At 35.1% G+C, this 16,984-nt stretch overlaps 1 protein-coding gene across 1 annotated transcript in view; it reads right to left on the bottom strand.

Annotated features, from left to right (window-relative positions):
• The window catches only part of LOC135220730 (uncharacterized), a gene marked incomplete at its 5' end in the record, with an annotated part of 198,820 nt that overhangs the window by 68,874 nt on the left and 112,962 nt on the right, over positions 1 to 16,984 (bottom strand). Inside the window, 4 exon segments of the mRNA XM_064258169.1 lie at positions 10,666 to 10,789; positions 11,008 to 11,128; positions 14,101 to 14,257; positions 14,479 to 14,615. Coding sequence (XP_064114239.1) covers positions 10,666 to 10,789; positions 11,008 to 11,128; positions 14,101 to 14,257; positions 14,479 to 14,615 — 539 coding nt within the window.

Genomic DNA, 16,984 nt, shown 5'->3' on the forward strand with positions numbered 1-16,984 from the left:
GCCTAGATAGATGCGTAAGGGGAACACCCGAAAATGACACCGAAGAAGCAGCCGAAACAGAAACATGAGGAGAGAACTTAGAGGGAAATTTGGAATGTAAGGTAGGAATAGGAATGGATGGAACAAAGGAAGAAAGAGGAGACGAAGACGAAGAAGAAGCCATCTTTTTGAGGGAGAGGAAATAGATAGAATCAGTACCCTCTTGATAATCAAGAAACGCGTCATTGGAAAATTCAGAGAAATTCCTTAGAACGTGTTCCCTTATATTGGAAAACCCAAGATAAAAACACTGTCTTACCAATAATCTATACCCTTTGGACAGACCCAAGAAATTAGCAATATACTCTACCACATTAAGGGACTGATCCTCTGGAAAACCACTACCGAAAGAACTACCCTGTTTCAACACAGGGGGAAAGGGAACCTTCGAAGAAGGTACTTCCTCCCATAAATCTACAACTGACACTGAATCACATAAGTTCCTCACTGGCCGAGTGGTTTTCGAGCTGGGCTGCCAATCCGGTGGCCTGAGGTTCGATTCCCGACTCGGCCAACGCGGAATCAGAGAGATTTATTTCTGGTGATAGAAGTTCATTTCTCAATATAGTGTGGTTCGGATCCCAAAATAAGCTGTAGGTCCCGTTGGTAGGTGACCAATTGGTTCCTAGCCACGTAAAAATATCTAATCCTTCGGGGCAGCCCAAGGAGAGCTGTTAACCCTTTAATGCTGAAGGGGTATAATAACAATCGTCTCCTGTATGCCGAGGCGGTCTCGGAGTGAGCGCCAAAGCGGAAAAAATATTTTTTTCAAAAAATCACAGCGCGCTTAGTTTTCAAGATTAAGAGTTCATTTTTGGCTCCTTTTTTTGTCCTTGCCTGAAGTTTAGTATGCAATCATCAGAAATGAAAAAAAATATCATTATCATATATAAATAATGCGATATATGATAGCGCGAAAACAAAATTTCATATATAATTGTATTCAAATCGCGCTGTGAGCAAAACGGTTAAAGCTAACGAGTTAATTTTTTCGTTGTATTGTACACTAAATTACGATCATTTTGGTATATAACACATTGTAAAACGATCAAAGCAACACAGAGAAAATATTATCACAAAATGATGCATGAATTCGTAACGAGCAGACATGAAAAAAATGTTTTTTTCAAAAATTTATCATAAATCTAAATACTGTTCTAGAGACCTCCAATTTATTTCAAAAGGAAGATAAATGATCGAATATTAGTATAATGTAAGAGTTTTAGCTTACAATTGCAGTTTTCGACCATTTCGGACGAGTTAAAGTTGAACAAATGTCAAATTTTATATATATTTTTTTTATATGCAAATATTTCAAAAATGAGAAAAGCTACAACCTTCAATTATTTTTAGTTGTATTCTACATGAAATTGCACACATTTTCATATATAAAACTCTATGAAACGCCTAATATGAAACGGAGCAAATATTACGAGAATGCGACGTACGCATTTCGGAGATTTGCGGCGGAGAATCCGCACGCAGAGGGAAGGAAAGTTTTTTTCTAAATTCACCATAAATCTAAATATTGTGCTAGAGATTTCGAATTTGTTTCAAAATGAAGATAAAAGGGATTTTGACAAAGGAAAAATCTATTTCTGGGCAGTGACTTGTGTCGCCCAGTGAAATGGTTCCTTTAGCAATCATTTCTAGGTAGAAATACAGTGTTCCCCCCGTATTCGCGGGGGATGTGTACCAGACACCCCCGTGAATAGTTAAAACCCGCGAATAGTTAACCACCACTAAAAATACTTATAATTGCCTATCTTGAAAGTTCAGATACCAAATGTTTACCTTTAATAACATCCTACTTCAAATATTCCTAAAATTACTAATCTATTACTGCATTAATCTTTGAGGTTATATTATTATCATTTCAAAGTCATCTTAAACATTTTACAATTAATAATATATACCTACAGCAAATAACAGAAAGAGAGAGACCAATGAATGGCAACATCATATATCTGACCATCAAGAGTGAAATTATGAATTATTTCTGAGTGAGAGAATAATAATGGAGAGAGAGAGAGAGAGAGAGAGAGAGAGAGAGAGAGAGAGAGAGAGAGAGAGAGAGAGAGAGAGAGAGAGAGAATAACTCCTAGACTCCGAGTCCTTCCTCCCCTCTGCCAATTCGTGTATCAAACTCTCATTTACTCCCCCGCCCACCTTCCTCCAAGTGGATAAAAAGACTGGGAATCGCTATTTTTAATTAATCTTATTAATATTTGAAAATTAGTTATAAGGTAAATCATTTATTTACACTACAAAACAAATAAACATACGTAAGAGAGAGAGAGAGAGAGAGAGAGAGAGAGAGAGAGAGAGAGAGAGAGAGAGAGAGAGAGAGAGAGAGAGAGAGATGTTATTGTTACTGTTTAATCTCATTAAACTTAATATTATTTGTAAACTAGTACTGTATATTATTATTTTACCATAAAATGTAGTAATGTCCTTAAAGATACTTATACATACACTTCAGCCCCAAACAGAGAGAAGAGAGCGAGAGAGAGAGAGAGAGAGAGAGAGAGAGAGAGAGAGAGAGAGAGAGAGAGAGAGAGAGAGAGAGAGAGAGAGAGGGTTATTGTACTTCTTTAAAATACTATCACATATGAATTTTGACATTAGTTATATTACTATTATTATGCGAAAATGTTAATAAACATACACATGTACCATAGAAATTCTCTCATCTCAGTAAGAGGAGACGAGAGAGGGGAGATGAGAGAGAGACCGAGAAGAGATGAAGAGAGAGAGGAGGTGAGAGAGAGAGAGAGAGAGAGAGCTTAGCATAGTATTTGTAAAATACTTTCACATATGATTTTTGTAATTACAGTTATTATTATTATTTATTATTATTAGTTATTATTATTATTATTATTATTATTATTATCATATGAAAATATTAATAAAGGGATTTTGACGTAGGAAAAATCTATTTCTGGGCGAAGAGCCCGTGTCGCTCCGTGAAATAGGTTCCTTTAGCACTATTTCTAAGGTAAAATATTGTTATAATACCAGAGAACCGCTAAATTGGAAATGCCAGAATATTCTGGCTCGCTCACCTTTATAAAAGCGTCGGTATGGTTTCTGGGGCGAGTGAAACCCCCACCACGGGTCCTAGAGAGAGAGAGAGAGAGAGAGAGACGAGAGAGAGAGAGAGAGAGAGAGAGCTGGAGTTCGAAGAACTAAAATCTTATTAATTCACTGTAGTATTTTCTTTATTGAAGTGATTGCTCTTTACATTAATATTAATATTTGAAAATTAGTAAATCATTTATCATACAGAAAGCATATATCTCTGTAACAGAGAGAGAGAGAGAATTACGTATAGTTATTGTGGATCATTAATCATTTAACCTTATTTAAAAAAAAAAAACCTTACTTAATAAGTAATTGACTTAAATAATTAATATTTTAACAAAATTAAGTAAATCATTTTTGCAAGCATAAAAATGTATTTAGTGGCATGAAAATAACATCAAAATACAACTAATTAGTGATTATTTATCGTCGGGAAAATCCAGCGAATAAGAGAATGCACCGCAAATAATGGGTAGATATGGTCCAGGGAAAAATCCGCAAATCTGTGAGTCCTCGAATCCGGACAACGCGAATACGGGGGCCCCACTGTATTGCTAAATACATATACCAGAGAAAAAAGCTATATGGTAATGCCAGAATATTCTGGCTCGCTCACCTATATTTAAGGTGTCGGTATGGTATCTGGGGCGAGTGTAACCACTACCAGAGGTCCCCTGCCATTTAGTCTCTTCCATTCTCAATATCCCATGTCTACAGAGGAACCGTTTTCTAGCCCCCGGCCCCCTCACCTTACTACTGCTACGGCTAGCGCTTTGTTTACCATTCCTGTAGATAGCACCCAAGCTTGGGCCAGAATAGGGTGTGGAAATTAGATGTGGGTTTCACTGGGCGACACAGGTCCAATGCCAGAAATAATTTTTTTCCTTTGTCAAAATCCCTTTTCTGGGCCAACCCTGTGTCGCTCCGTGAAATAGTAACAGAGAATTGGCCCCACCAGCTTGGAAAGTTAGTGTAGATAAATTACTGTAAGGAAATTGAAACCTGTATAATTATCAAATATTATTTAACCCTTAAACGCCGAAGCGGTAAAAATCAAAAACTTCCCCGAATGCCGGAGCCGGTTTTGAGTGAGCGCGGAAGCGGAAAAAATATTTTTTTCAAAAAATCACAGCACGCTTAGTTTTGAAGATTAACCCTCTTAGCCGGGAGCCCTCCAAAAATCAAAAACCTCTCCCGTATGCCGGGCCTGGTTTGGAGTGAGCGCGGAAGTGGAAAAAATAATTTTTTCAAAAAAAAATTTAGCAGCGCGCGTACTTTTGAAGATTAAGTTCATTTTTGGCGTCCTTTTTTTGTCATTGCCTGAAGTTTAGAATGCAACCATCAGGAAATGAAAAAATAATATCATTATCATATGTAAATAATGCGATATATGGTAGCGAAAAAAAAAAATTCATACATAATTGTATTCAAAATCACGCTGTGCAGAAAACGGTCAAAGCTAACCAGTTTACTTTTTTTTGCGTGTTGTATTGTACACTAAATTGCGATCATTTTGATATATAATACATTGTAAAACAATAAAAGCAACACCGGAAAAATATTATCACAAAATGATGTACGAATTCGTAACGAGCGGACGTAAAAAATGTTATTTTCAAAAATTCACCGTAATTCTAAATAATGTTCTAGAGACTTCCAATTTGTTTCAAAAATTAAGACAAATGATTGAATATTACGATACTGTAAGAGTTTTAGCTTACAATTGCGTTTTTGACCATTTCGGTAGAGTCAAAGTTGACCGACGTGGTTTTTTTCTATTTATCGTGATTATATGCAAATATTTCAAAATGAGAAAAGCTACAACCTTCAAATATTTTTTTTTTTTCCTTTTATTTTACATGAAATTGCGCACATTTCATATATAAAAACTCTATGAACGCCTAAATATGAAACGGAGCAAATTTTACAGAGAATTCGATGTACGCAATTCAGAGATTTATGGCGGAGAATCCGCGCGGAGGGAAGGAAAGTTTTTTCATAAATTCACCATAAATCGAAATATTTTGCTAGAGACTTCCAATTTGTTGCAAAAATGAAGGTAAATGATGAAATATTACAAAATCAAATAAGAGTTTTAGCTTACAATTGCGTTTTTCGACCATTTTGGTAGAGTCAAAGTTGACCGAACATGGTTTTTTTTCTATTTATCGTGATTTATATGCAAATATTTCGAAAAAAGAGAAAAGCTACAACCTTCAATCATTTTTAGTTGTATTCTACATGAAATTACGCACATTTTCATATATAAAAACTTTATGTAACGCTAATTTTAAATGGTGCAAACATTTCGACAATCGCACAAAAAAATTCTGATTTTTTCGGAAGTTACCTTGCGCGAACGTAATGTTTTTTTTTTCATAAATTCACCATAAATCGAAATATTGTGCTAGAGACTTCCAAGTCGTTGCAAAATGAAGGTAAATGATTGAATATTACTAGAATATAAGAGTTTTAGCTTACAATTGCGTTTTTCGACCATTTCGGTAGAGTCAAAGTTGACCGAAAGTTGAAATTTTTGCACTTATCGTTATTTATATGAAAATATTCAAAACTGATAAAAGCTACAACCATGGGTTGTTTTTTGTTGTATTGTGCAGGAAATTGCGCACATTTCCATATATAAAACTTTATGTAACGGCAAATTTAAAGGGTGCAAACATTAGGACAATCGCACGAAAAAATTTATCGGAAGAGTTTTATCGCACGAACGTAAGGAAAAAGTTTTTTTCATAAATTCACCATAAATCGAAAATATTGTGCTAGAGACGTCCAATTTGTTGCAAAATGAAGGCAAATGATTGAATATTACTATAATGTAAGAGTTTTCAAAAGTTGACAGTAGGTTGAAATTTTGCACTTATCGTTATTTATATGGAAATATTTCAAAACTGATAAAAGTTACAATCATTAGTATTTTTTGTTGTATTTTATAAGAAATTGCACACATTTTCATATATAATACTTCATATAATGGATAATTTAAAACGGTGCAAAAATTATGTCAAAGTGACGAAATAATTTCCGAGATGTGTCACTGATACTTTTTAGTGCGATAAGAAAGAAATTCGCGCTTGCGCGCCTGCGTAGCGATTGTAAACAAAACAATGCCTTGATCCGTGAACTCCCAGCATCCCCCAAGGCGCGTGATACAAAAGTTTTCGGATGGTAGGCCTATAAGTATTTTTCCGCGAATTTTTAAAAAAACTTTTTTGAGCCGACGTATGGTACGTCCATTCGAAATCGGGGGAGATTTTGACTCGACCGTTTAATACGTCCATTTACAGGCGTTTAAAGGCGGGTTAAATAATATGTTATTCCAATCTTACAAATTACTTAAAATTTAAAATTTAATTAACTATGAAGATTTTTTATTAACCCTCTTACGCCGAAGCGGTAAAAAAAAAATTGTCTCCAGTGTGCCGGAGGTGTTTCAGAGTGAGCGAGGAAGCGGAAAAAATATTTTTTTCAAAAAATCACAGCGCGCTAAGTTTTCAAGATTAAGAGTTCATTTTTGGCTCCTTTTTTTGTCATTGGCTGAAGTTTAGTATGCAACCATCAGAAATGACAAAATTATCATTATCATATTATAAATAATGCCATATATGATAGCGCAAAAAACGAAATTTCATATATAATTGTATTCAAATCGCGCTGTGCGCAAAACGGTTACAGGTAACAAGTTACTTTTATTTTCGTTGTAATGTACACTAAATTGCAATCATTTTGGGATATAACACATTGTAAAACGATAAAAGCAACTCAGAGAAAATATTATCACAAAATAATGCATGAATTCGTAACGCGCAGACGTAAACAAATACTTTTTTAAAAAATTCACCATAAATCTAAGTATTGTCCTAGAGACTTCCAATTTCTTTCAAAATGAAGACAAATGATTGAATATTACTATACTGTAAGATTATTAGCTTACAATTGCAGTTTTCGACCATATCTGACGAGTTAAAGTTGACCGAATGTCGAATTTTTATATATATATATTTTTTATATGCAATTATTTAGGAAATAAGAAAAGCTACAACCTTCAAATATTTTTTGTTTTATTCTACATGAAATTTTGCACATTTTCATATATAAAACTCTATGAAATGCCTAATATGAAACGGAGCAAATATTCCGAGAATGGTACGCACGCATTTCGGAGATTTGTGGCGGAGAATCCGCGCGCGGAGGGAAAGAAAGATTTTTTTTTAAATTCACCATAAATCTAAATATTTTGCTAGAGACTTCGAATTTGTTTCAAGATGAAGATAAATGACTGAATATTACTAGACTGTAAGAGTTTTAGCTTACAATTGCGTTTTTCGACCATTTCGGTAGAGTCAAATTTGACCGAACGTGGTTTTTTTTCTATTTATCGTGATTTATATGCAAATATTTTGAAAATGAGAAAAGCTACAACCTTCAATTATTTATTGTTGTATTCTACATGAAATTGCGCACATTTTCATATATAAAACTTTATGTAACGGCTAATTTAAAATGGTGCAAACATTACCACAATCGCACGTATGATTTTTTCGGAAGAGTTACCGCGCGGACGTAAGAAAATGTTATTTTTTTCATAAATTCACCATAAATCGAAATATTGTGCTAGAGACTTTCAATTTGTTGCAAAATGAAGGTAAATGATTGAATATTACTAGAATATAAGAGTTTTAGCTTACAATTGCGTTTTTTGACCATTTCGGTAGAGTCAAAGTTGACCGAAGGTTGAAATTTTGGCACTTATTGTTATTTATATGAAAATATTTCAAAATTGATAAAAGCTACAACCATGGGTTGTTTTTAGTTGTATTGTGCGCACATTTTCCATATATAAAACTTTATGTAACGGCTAATTTAAAATGGTGCAAACACTACGACAATTGCACGTATGATTTTTTCGGAAGAGTTACCGCACGGACGTAAGGAAAAAGTTTTTTCATAAATTCACCATAAATCGAAATATTGTGCTAGAGACTTCCAATATGTTGCAAAATGAAGGTAAATGATTGAATATTACTAGAATATAAGAGTTTTAGCTCACAATTGCGTTTTTCTACCATTTCGGTAGAGTCAAGGTTGACCGAAGGTTGAAATTTTGGCACATCGTTATTTATATGAAAATTTTCAAAACTGATAAAAGCTACAATCATGAGTTGTTTTTAGTTGTATTCTGCATAAAATTGCGCACATTTTCATATATAATACTCCATGTAACGGCTAATTTAAAATGGTGCAAAAATTATGTCAAAGTGACAAAATAATTTCCGAGATGTGGCACTGATACTTTTTAGTGCGATAAGAAAGAAAATCGCGCTTGCGCGCCTGCGTAACGATTGTAAACAAAACAACGCCTTGATCCGTGAGCTCCCAGCATCCCCCAAGGCGCGATTCAAAAGTTTTCACCTGGTAGGCGTATAAGTATTTTTCCGCGAATTTTTAAAAACTTTTTTTATCGACGTACCATACGTCCAATCGGCACCTGACAGACAATTTATGTCGACGTTTAATACGTCCAATCGGCGTTAAAGGGTTAATCCGCTCAGTGGTCTGGTTAAACTAAGATATACTTAACTTAACTGAATCAGATTTCCCCGCCACCACGGGTTTAGAAATCTCCTGACAAGGCCTTGAGGCAGGAAACAATACATCTGAAGGGTTCAAAGGAGACACCACCCTAACCGAATTTTGATCCAACTTAGAACACGAGGGATCCTGCCCTTGCAACATCAATTCCTGCACATCTAACTTACTATCTCTACACGTCTGAGTCTGACCTATTGCTATTTCTACTTCAGAACTTACACCATGAGGGGAATGGGGGAGTCCGCTACTAACACTGCCTGCTCCACGCCGGGGGTCTGTCAGATCGAACCTTTGAGGCTTGTGGATCTCCATTACCCCCAGCACCCTGTGGGGCTGATTCTGGAACAGGCAGGGGAGCTGAAACAGAACAGTTAGTATCTACTAAACTACAACTATTCTTGTTCTCACTCAATTTACTCAAAGTTTGCAAGCAAACTTGTCATACTTGCAGAAAGTTTATCTTCCAGCTTCCTAAATAACTTAGACTCTAAATCCTCCTTTCCTATCTCTCCCGTTTCTACTTTAAGCTTACTTTTAGAAGCTAAGGACTTTCTATGTTTGAGATAATCCTCCATCTGATTGGTTGACCAATCCCTACATTTGTCACACCTCTGTCTAAGATTACACTGTACCTTTCTGCAGCCTATACAAAGAGAATGTCTGTCATTTTTTAGGGTACTCATCCTTCTCTTGCATGTGCTGCAAGAACGAGGAGCTCCTACATCTCCGGCTGTAGGTTGTTCTGAAGGCACAGGTATAAGAGGAGGTTTGGAGTAATTGGCTGGCTGTGTTTCCTCTTGCAGTTTTTCCATCGTCAAATCCAAGAGTCAATCCAACAGGGTAATCGAAAATAAGTCCAAAGTCATCAACCAAAATCCTCCACTGCAAAGCTACGAGTGTCGGGCTAACAAGACCAAAAAAGTTCGCTAGCGACGGGATACGTCTATACCGTTGAGCGAACTGAAAGCAATTGAAAGGTAGGCTGATGGCAGCCAATATGTACGGCAGCGTTGCCTACGGTTCACAGGTAACTCTGTAAACAGTTTACCAACAGCGTTGGTAACACTGTCAGTTAATTACCCAATTGATGGGTAAGTTTGTGAGGATGTAGTTCGGGCTGGTCAGTGACCAGGACTAATTCAGGTGTTCAGGGATCATATTGCAATAGCCACATTTTCCAGATAAAGTGCAGAGACAGAATAAAACCAGTTTTCACAGTCAAATCAAGCACAGATGATTCTCAGAAGGATCACACTGGAGGGCCTGTTCAAGGCTCTTCAACACTTTGGTCAAATCCCATTTAGAAAGTTTCACAGACACTCTTGGAACCAACTGACATTGATACCTAATCAACTCCAAGATGTACCACTCAACACACAAAAACAGCTGCTCCTTTCTTAAATCACACGTAGAACATTATCTCTGCACATGGAGAAAGGTGAAAAAGCCCTGCACTATGTTTTGATTGCTGTGCTGTAATGTCTGAAAGTCTCTCTCTAAATCATTGTTGGATAACCTCCACATGCAGAAGATGAAGTAATGCCAGAGCACTGATACTGTAGTTTGAGTAATTGAATTTACATGTAAATGTTCTTATTTCATTTGTGGATTATATGTAAACTGCAGCTTCCTACATAGCCAATCCTATGGGTGTCTGTCTTTCTCTCCCTTACATTGTGTATCACTGTTTTACTACAAGTTTTGACAAATATTGTACTAATCAGTAAATATATTTTATTACATATTTTCTGTTTCAGTGATGTTATACATGGGCCCAACACCAGTTACTGCAAGTTTTGAACAGAATTTGACTTTTATACAGTTCTGTAAGCAATACCAAATAACAATACTGCTGTGACATATTTCAGAAGTATTTCCAGTTTACTAGGATACATGAATAATTAAGGAGAGATTAAATTAATTTTTACTTACCGAACATCTGTAAAAACTATAAGGTGCTCACAATTTCCTTGGTGTACATAAACATATGGAAATCCTAATCGTAGCTCCAGATCTATAAAACTTGTTTCGTGCATTATTCCAGTCTTAAACTCCCCTAAAAAGCAACAAATTACAATATTCATTACAAAACACTCGGGTAAGTAGTGCTAAAAATGAAAGGTGATACCAAAAGTAGTTCATAATATATCAATTACCTTCTTACAACTTATCTTATAAGTTAGGGGTATATCATGCTCTAAGATATATATCATCCATTGTCATCAAAAGTTAAAAATCTATTCTTGCATCTTCTCATCCACATATTTTACATACCAACTTCTGGATGTTTCTTACTCCACTTGACTATGTTATCACTATATAACTTGGCCTCTGGATGTCGAACATCGTTGTAGAATACACCATTTATGTAAAAGAAACCAGACGGATACATTACCTGTGAAAAATAATAATTGGGTCTTATGAAAATTTTTACCAAATTACATATAGCAAGAACAAAATTTAATTTTTCCATAAGATTTGGGATCATATTCAACCAATCCAACATATAATTGAAATAAAATACCTTATGCAGGTTATAAACAATACACGTAACACAAACATACATTATTTTTTGTAACTGTCATGCATTCAAAATAAAAAAGAAACAAAATTGCACTCACCCAGCAAGTATTATTTTGTGATAAGACAGAACATTCATCAATTTCATGACTTCAAATTTCTTTCAAAACTAACAATGCTAAGAAATACCCAGTCACACCAACACCTACCATTCAAGATGCATATGCATTTACTGGGCATAGCCAGATCTGCAAATAATGCTCACTTCTTTCCTCAAAATTCCGCGTGATGACGCAAGTCAATATAATCTTTCTCAGGAATACCTTTGTTTTAAGCTATCCATTTAATCAATATTAATATTAATTTACTTTCTTTCATTCTTTCATCCTTCTCCATCAATATCAATTTTTTCATATATTTGTGTTCAATTATGGAAACATATAGTTGGAAGCCAGTACCCACTGCCTTCACCCTATAGAGTTACTGTAAGAAGTCATTTCAATTCAATTCATCTTTTGTTCCATTACTATTTTAAATATGGCTTCCTCATCGATTTTGGTATTCAATCAGCTCGTAGCTTTTTCCATATTGTGTTTGACATCTCCACTTCCTACTGTTACCCATTACCTTGAAGTATCTATTCATATTTTTGTGAATATTTTAGTTTAGTGATTCATGGCTTCACATGATAAAAATCCATATTGTGTCAGTGTTGTCTAGGTCAGCAGTAGTCACCTCAACATGTATCTAACACATGCTGTACTTCATTGGTATATCAGTGGCTTTTCTTTTCCCAGAAGATATATATAAATTCCATATTCTAAAGTCTTCAGTTGATGTCTCTTCAGAATCTTTCACATCTGGGCTTGTCTCCATTTATCCATTTTCAGTACCATCAGTCAAGAAGCACATTTCTTTAGATAATTCCATAGCCATACTTCCTCCCCCAGTGATGCCTTGATGCTAACATTCTAAAAATAAATTGAATGAGAAAGCTGGAGACCACTCTTCTTGAATCAGTCTCCCTATTCAAATTTTTGTTTTTTTCTGCCACTCTTGCGAAGGACATCCCTTCCAGTGTCCTTCTCTAATTGATACCTTGCAGCCCCTGACCTTACTACCTCCAACTCAGCTCCTCCAGTCACCTCTTATAATAGAGCTCCTCCCTTTCCTAAGTTGGAAAAATCTGCTTACTCCACATCCTTGGGTTTCCATCTACGCAGGGAGTCAACATGATCAGTCATGGTCTCCCACTGTATCCTTAATTAAAATGCTGTAGTCCTCCAAGAATCCCTCACCCAAAGCTTCACCTCTTGCTGTTGTGGACAGATCACTGTTAACCCTACCTGAAGAATAACCTACTGTTCCTTACAAACCTCTTCCTTCAAATTCAGTCCCACCAATTCATGCTGTCATTATCATGCCACTGCTTGTGGGATCATCTCACTGGCTCTTCACCTACAGTGCACAAGGTTGGAAAATCTATGTCATTAGGCATTACAACAATTTTCACCCAGGCAGAGTTATAAAAAAAAAGTAAAGAAACAGTTCCAAGGTTTGTTACAGAATACAAAGTGGTCACAGAAAGCCTCATCTCAGAATTGGTGATGCAGCCAGATGTATGGAGAGCTCCTTAGCAGCATTAGGGCTCTCCCTTGGTCAATATGCTTGTGATAAGCTCCTATCATAAGATTCCAACATGCTCTTCCAAAGCAAGGAAGCTCCAAAGACAGATGCTTTAATACATCCCTATGTCAGTTCTTAATCCCACCCTTTTCTTCCACTTTTTGTGTTTCTTGGTTGATCACCATAAGTTATGGATCTTTGGTAGGATTTCAAACCAGTTTCAAATAACACAATAGGTAAAGTGTAACTACCAAATAAAAGTATAAGGTGCCTTTTCCAATTAATTTAAAATCTGGAAATCAAAATAATGTCCAATTGCTAATTCCTGCATGCAATATTTCACTTGTATTTATTTTCAAATGATAAGCTCAGTTCTATCTTCTACTGATTTCTGTTCTACAATTTTAATGGAACTGAATAAAAATATTTATGTAATTACTTTTACTCAGCTTGTTTAAATTGTACACTGTGCAGTGCACTGTGGGCTGTACTTAAAATTCACACTTTTATTTCTCTATCAAAAAGTTAACATCATCACGACCTGCAACACAATGTGAAGCAAAGAGCCTCTGTCAAATTCTACCAATCATGTCCTTCTTGTATTTTATCTACAGCAAATTTCCACATGGGTCTTCCAATTTTTCTGGCACTCACAGGACCCAAGCTGACACTATCAGTACATAGATGACCAAGCCTCCATTTCTCTACCATCATTTTCTTGCTAACCTCAAAAAGCAGAGCTTTTCATTTTTTATTTTTACCCACTGCTTTGTTTTGTATTTAATCAAAGGTCCTTCTTCAAATTTAACAAGTTTAATTTTCATGCTTCATTTCAGAATGAATCTTTGGTCCAATCAAACAAGTATGCAAATCTGGTTCAGTGGTCTTTTCAAATATAGAAAACAGTATTTGCCTTGGTCTGAAGCAAAGAATACTGTAGTTTCGATTATTTTCGGACTTTCTTGTATGCTTCCTATATTTCAGATAGCCATTCTATAGCTGTTATATACTTAAGAATAGAGGGAGAAAGCACAAGCTTTTAATAAGCCTATCAAGATTTGCTGTGACCAAGTTGGTAATACATCTCTTATCCAGACTTTGCTAAGAGTCCAAATAGGCTTTGACAGAATTAGTTTAGAAGAATTAAAATAAAGGGTTTACAAAATGCATGGGTGAAGAAAAATATAAACTTTCATATTATAAAAATGTTTAAATCCTTACTGAATTATTGGGCAAATAAGAAAGGCGAAATAGCTGTGGATCATCAGAGAGGTCTTGATTAACTCCCAAATCATTGATGCAAATCAAAGCATCCCTGAGTTCTGTCAGCTTTTGGGATCCCAATAGTAGTAGTTCTTGGCTGTGTGTTGGAAATCGGCTGAAAACAGAGCAAAAATGATTCTCATACCCTCATATATGGATACAATATTACAGTTATGAACTATGAAAATTTAAGATTTTGAACAAAATAGTACTTAAGAGCTAAATCTATATTGTTTAGCATAACCATCAATAATATAACTAAAATAGAGTTACATGAATTTCTATTTAGAATTATTAGTTGCATTTTCTACTTTTAACAAGAACTATGCCACATACTTGCATGCCTTTTTCATGTGTGTTTTTTTATGATATGGCCTCTGTATTCGAACATTTAGAATTATGTCCCGCAAGGATTCCACTACGTAATCTTGACCTTTACGTGTTGGTTCTGGGTGATTGTGTTCATCTGTTATCTGTGGAAACAAATGTATTTTATTTTCAAGATGAATTTTTCTACAAGAATAGCCTTACTAGTCTATTCAATCACCACTCAAAAGTTTCACTGTGGTGCATGTTTGGACAACAATGAAAGTCTTACTCTTCAAAAGGATAAGAGATGCCCATGAGGAGCATAGATCCCTAATTCTTTCCTAATTACACAGGTTAACTAATAAAATTAATTCTAAGTCAATCTTAATTAAACAGGTTAACTAATAAAATTAACTCCAAGACAAAATTATGATGCATGCAAATGGGTTGCACCATTTTATGTAGCAGAAACAAGGGTACTGAGAGTTAAATGGGATTTTGATAATATGAGACTATAGAACACTACAATTCTGGGCCAGAGTGCAGTAGAAAGATCATATTTAAATGAACTGATGAGAGATGTAGTGTCTAACATCTATAAAATTACTGGTAAGCATTCAAGATTTAGACATAAGATGGGAAGGGATGAGACAGACAGTCAGAAAAGTCCTAGAGTGAACACCTAGAGATCAGGCAAAAAGTGCACAAAACACAAGAGAGGGGGGGAACTTATTCCATATCTGAACCTAAAAAGCTAAAAGCTAACCAAAGAACTTTTAAAAAAGACAAGGAGATGAGTTAGTAAATGCAAATCTTGTTATGATGTGTTCCAAAGCCTGGTATATTTGATCAATGTTACCATGACTGTCCAGTGTTTTTTTTATGGTCTTGAAAGGGAGATAGAATGAGCAAAAAAATTTATCCAAGCACTAGTGGGAGAGGTCTCCAGAGTAGAGGAAAGTGGATTAGCAACTCCAAAAGTTAGTAAAATTTACTTGACCAGCAGCCAAGTTGTACTAGAACATAACATGTAGCTACATTTTCCACATATAAAACTTTATGTAACGGCTAATCTAAAATGGTGCAAACACTACGACAATTGCACGTATGATTTTTTCACCATAAATCGAAATATTGTGCTAGGTAAATTATTGAATATTACTAGAATATAAGAGTTTTAGCTTACAATTGCGTTTTTTGACCATTTCGGTAGAGTCAACGTTGACTGTAGGTTGAAATTTTGGCACTTATCATTATTTATATGTAAATATTTCAAAACTGATAAAAGCAGCAATCATGAGTATTTTTTATTTGTATTCTACATGAAATTGCGCACATTTTCATATATAATACTCCATGTAACAGCTAATTAAAAATGGTGCAAAAATTATGTCAGTGACGAAATAATTTCTGAGATGTGTCACTGATACTTTTTAGTGCGATAAGAAAGAAATTCGCGCTTGCGCGCCTGCGTGACGATTATAAACAAAACAATGCCTTGATCCGTGAGCTCCCAGCATCCCCCAAGGCGCGTGATTCAAAAGTTTTCGCTTCATAGGCCTATAAGTATTTTTCCGCGAATTTTCAAAAAAACTTTGTTGACATAAAATATGTCCAATTGGCACCCGACAGACAATTTATCTCGACGTAAAGTGCGTCCAATAGGCATTTAAGGGTTAACAAATTTTATGGAGAGTTATTACGTAGCTATTAGAGTAAAATATATGCCTCTGACGCTATTCTATGCCGAAAATATAGTTACATAAGTGCAAATTTAGCTATGGATGAGTCGATTTATAAATGTTCATGCTTTTGTTTAAAATGTGTATGAAAATGTATTACGTGTAAGGTATTTTTATTTCTGCACAGAAATATGATACAAAGGCAGCTTTTGAAACTGCCCTTCACCTTATCAAATACGATGTTTTTCATGTTCTTTCTTGTGAGCCGCCGCCTGCCGCTCTTCCGAAAATATCGATTTAAAAAAAAAGCGCAAATTAGCGATTAATGTGTCAATTTTATAAATGTTTATGCTTTTATGTTTAAAATGTGTAAGAAAATGTATTACGAATAGGGTATTTTTATTTCTGGGCAGAATATGATAAAAAAGCCAGCTTTTTGAAACTGCCCTTCAAGTTATCGACTACAATGTTTTTTCATGTTCGTTCTTGTATGCCGCCGTCTGCCGCTCTTCTGAAAATATAGAGTTAAAAAGAGTGCAAATTTAGCGATCGATGTGTCGATATTTTAAATGTTTATGCTTTTATGTATGTTCAAAATGTGTATGAAAATATATTACGTAAAGGTATTTTCATTTTTGTACATAAATAAGATACAAATTAAGGCAGCCTTTGTAACTACGCTCCACATTGTAAGAGGAAGTTTTTTCATGTTCGTTCTTGTCCACCACTGTTCCGAAAAATGCATGGTTTTATTTTATTAATCATGCATCTTTTCCATAAATCCTTTAAAAAGTTATACATTATTTCACTGTATCCAAGAATATTGTATGTATTCTCATATTATTGTATTA

The sequence above is a fragment of the Macrobrachium nipponense genome, chromosome 2 (genome assembly GCF_015104395.2).
Source record: "Macrobrachium nipponense isolate FS-2020 chromosome 2, ASM1510439v2, whole genome shotgun sequence".
NCBI lineage: Eukaryota > Metazoa > Arthropoda > Malacostraca > Decapoda > Palaemonidae > Macrobrachium > Macrobrachium nipponense.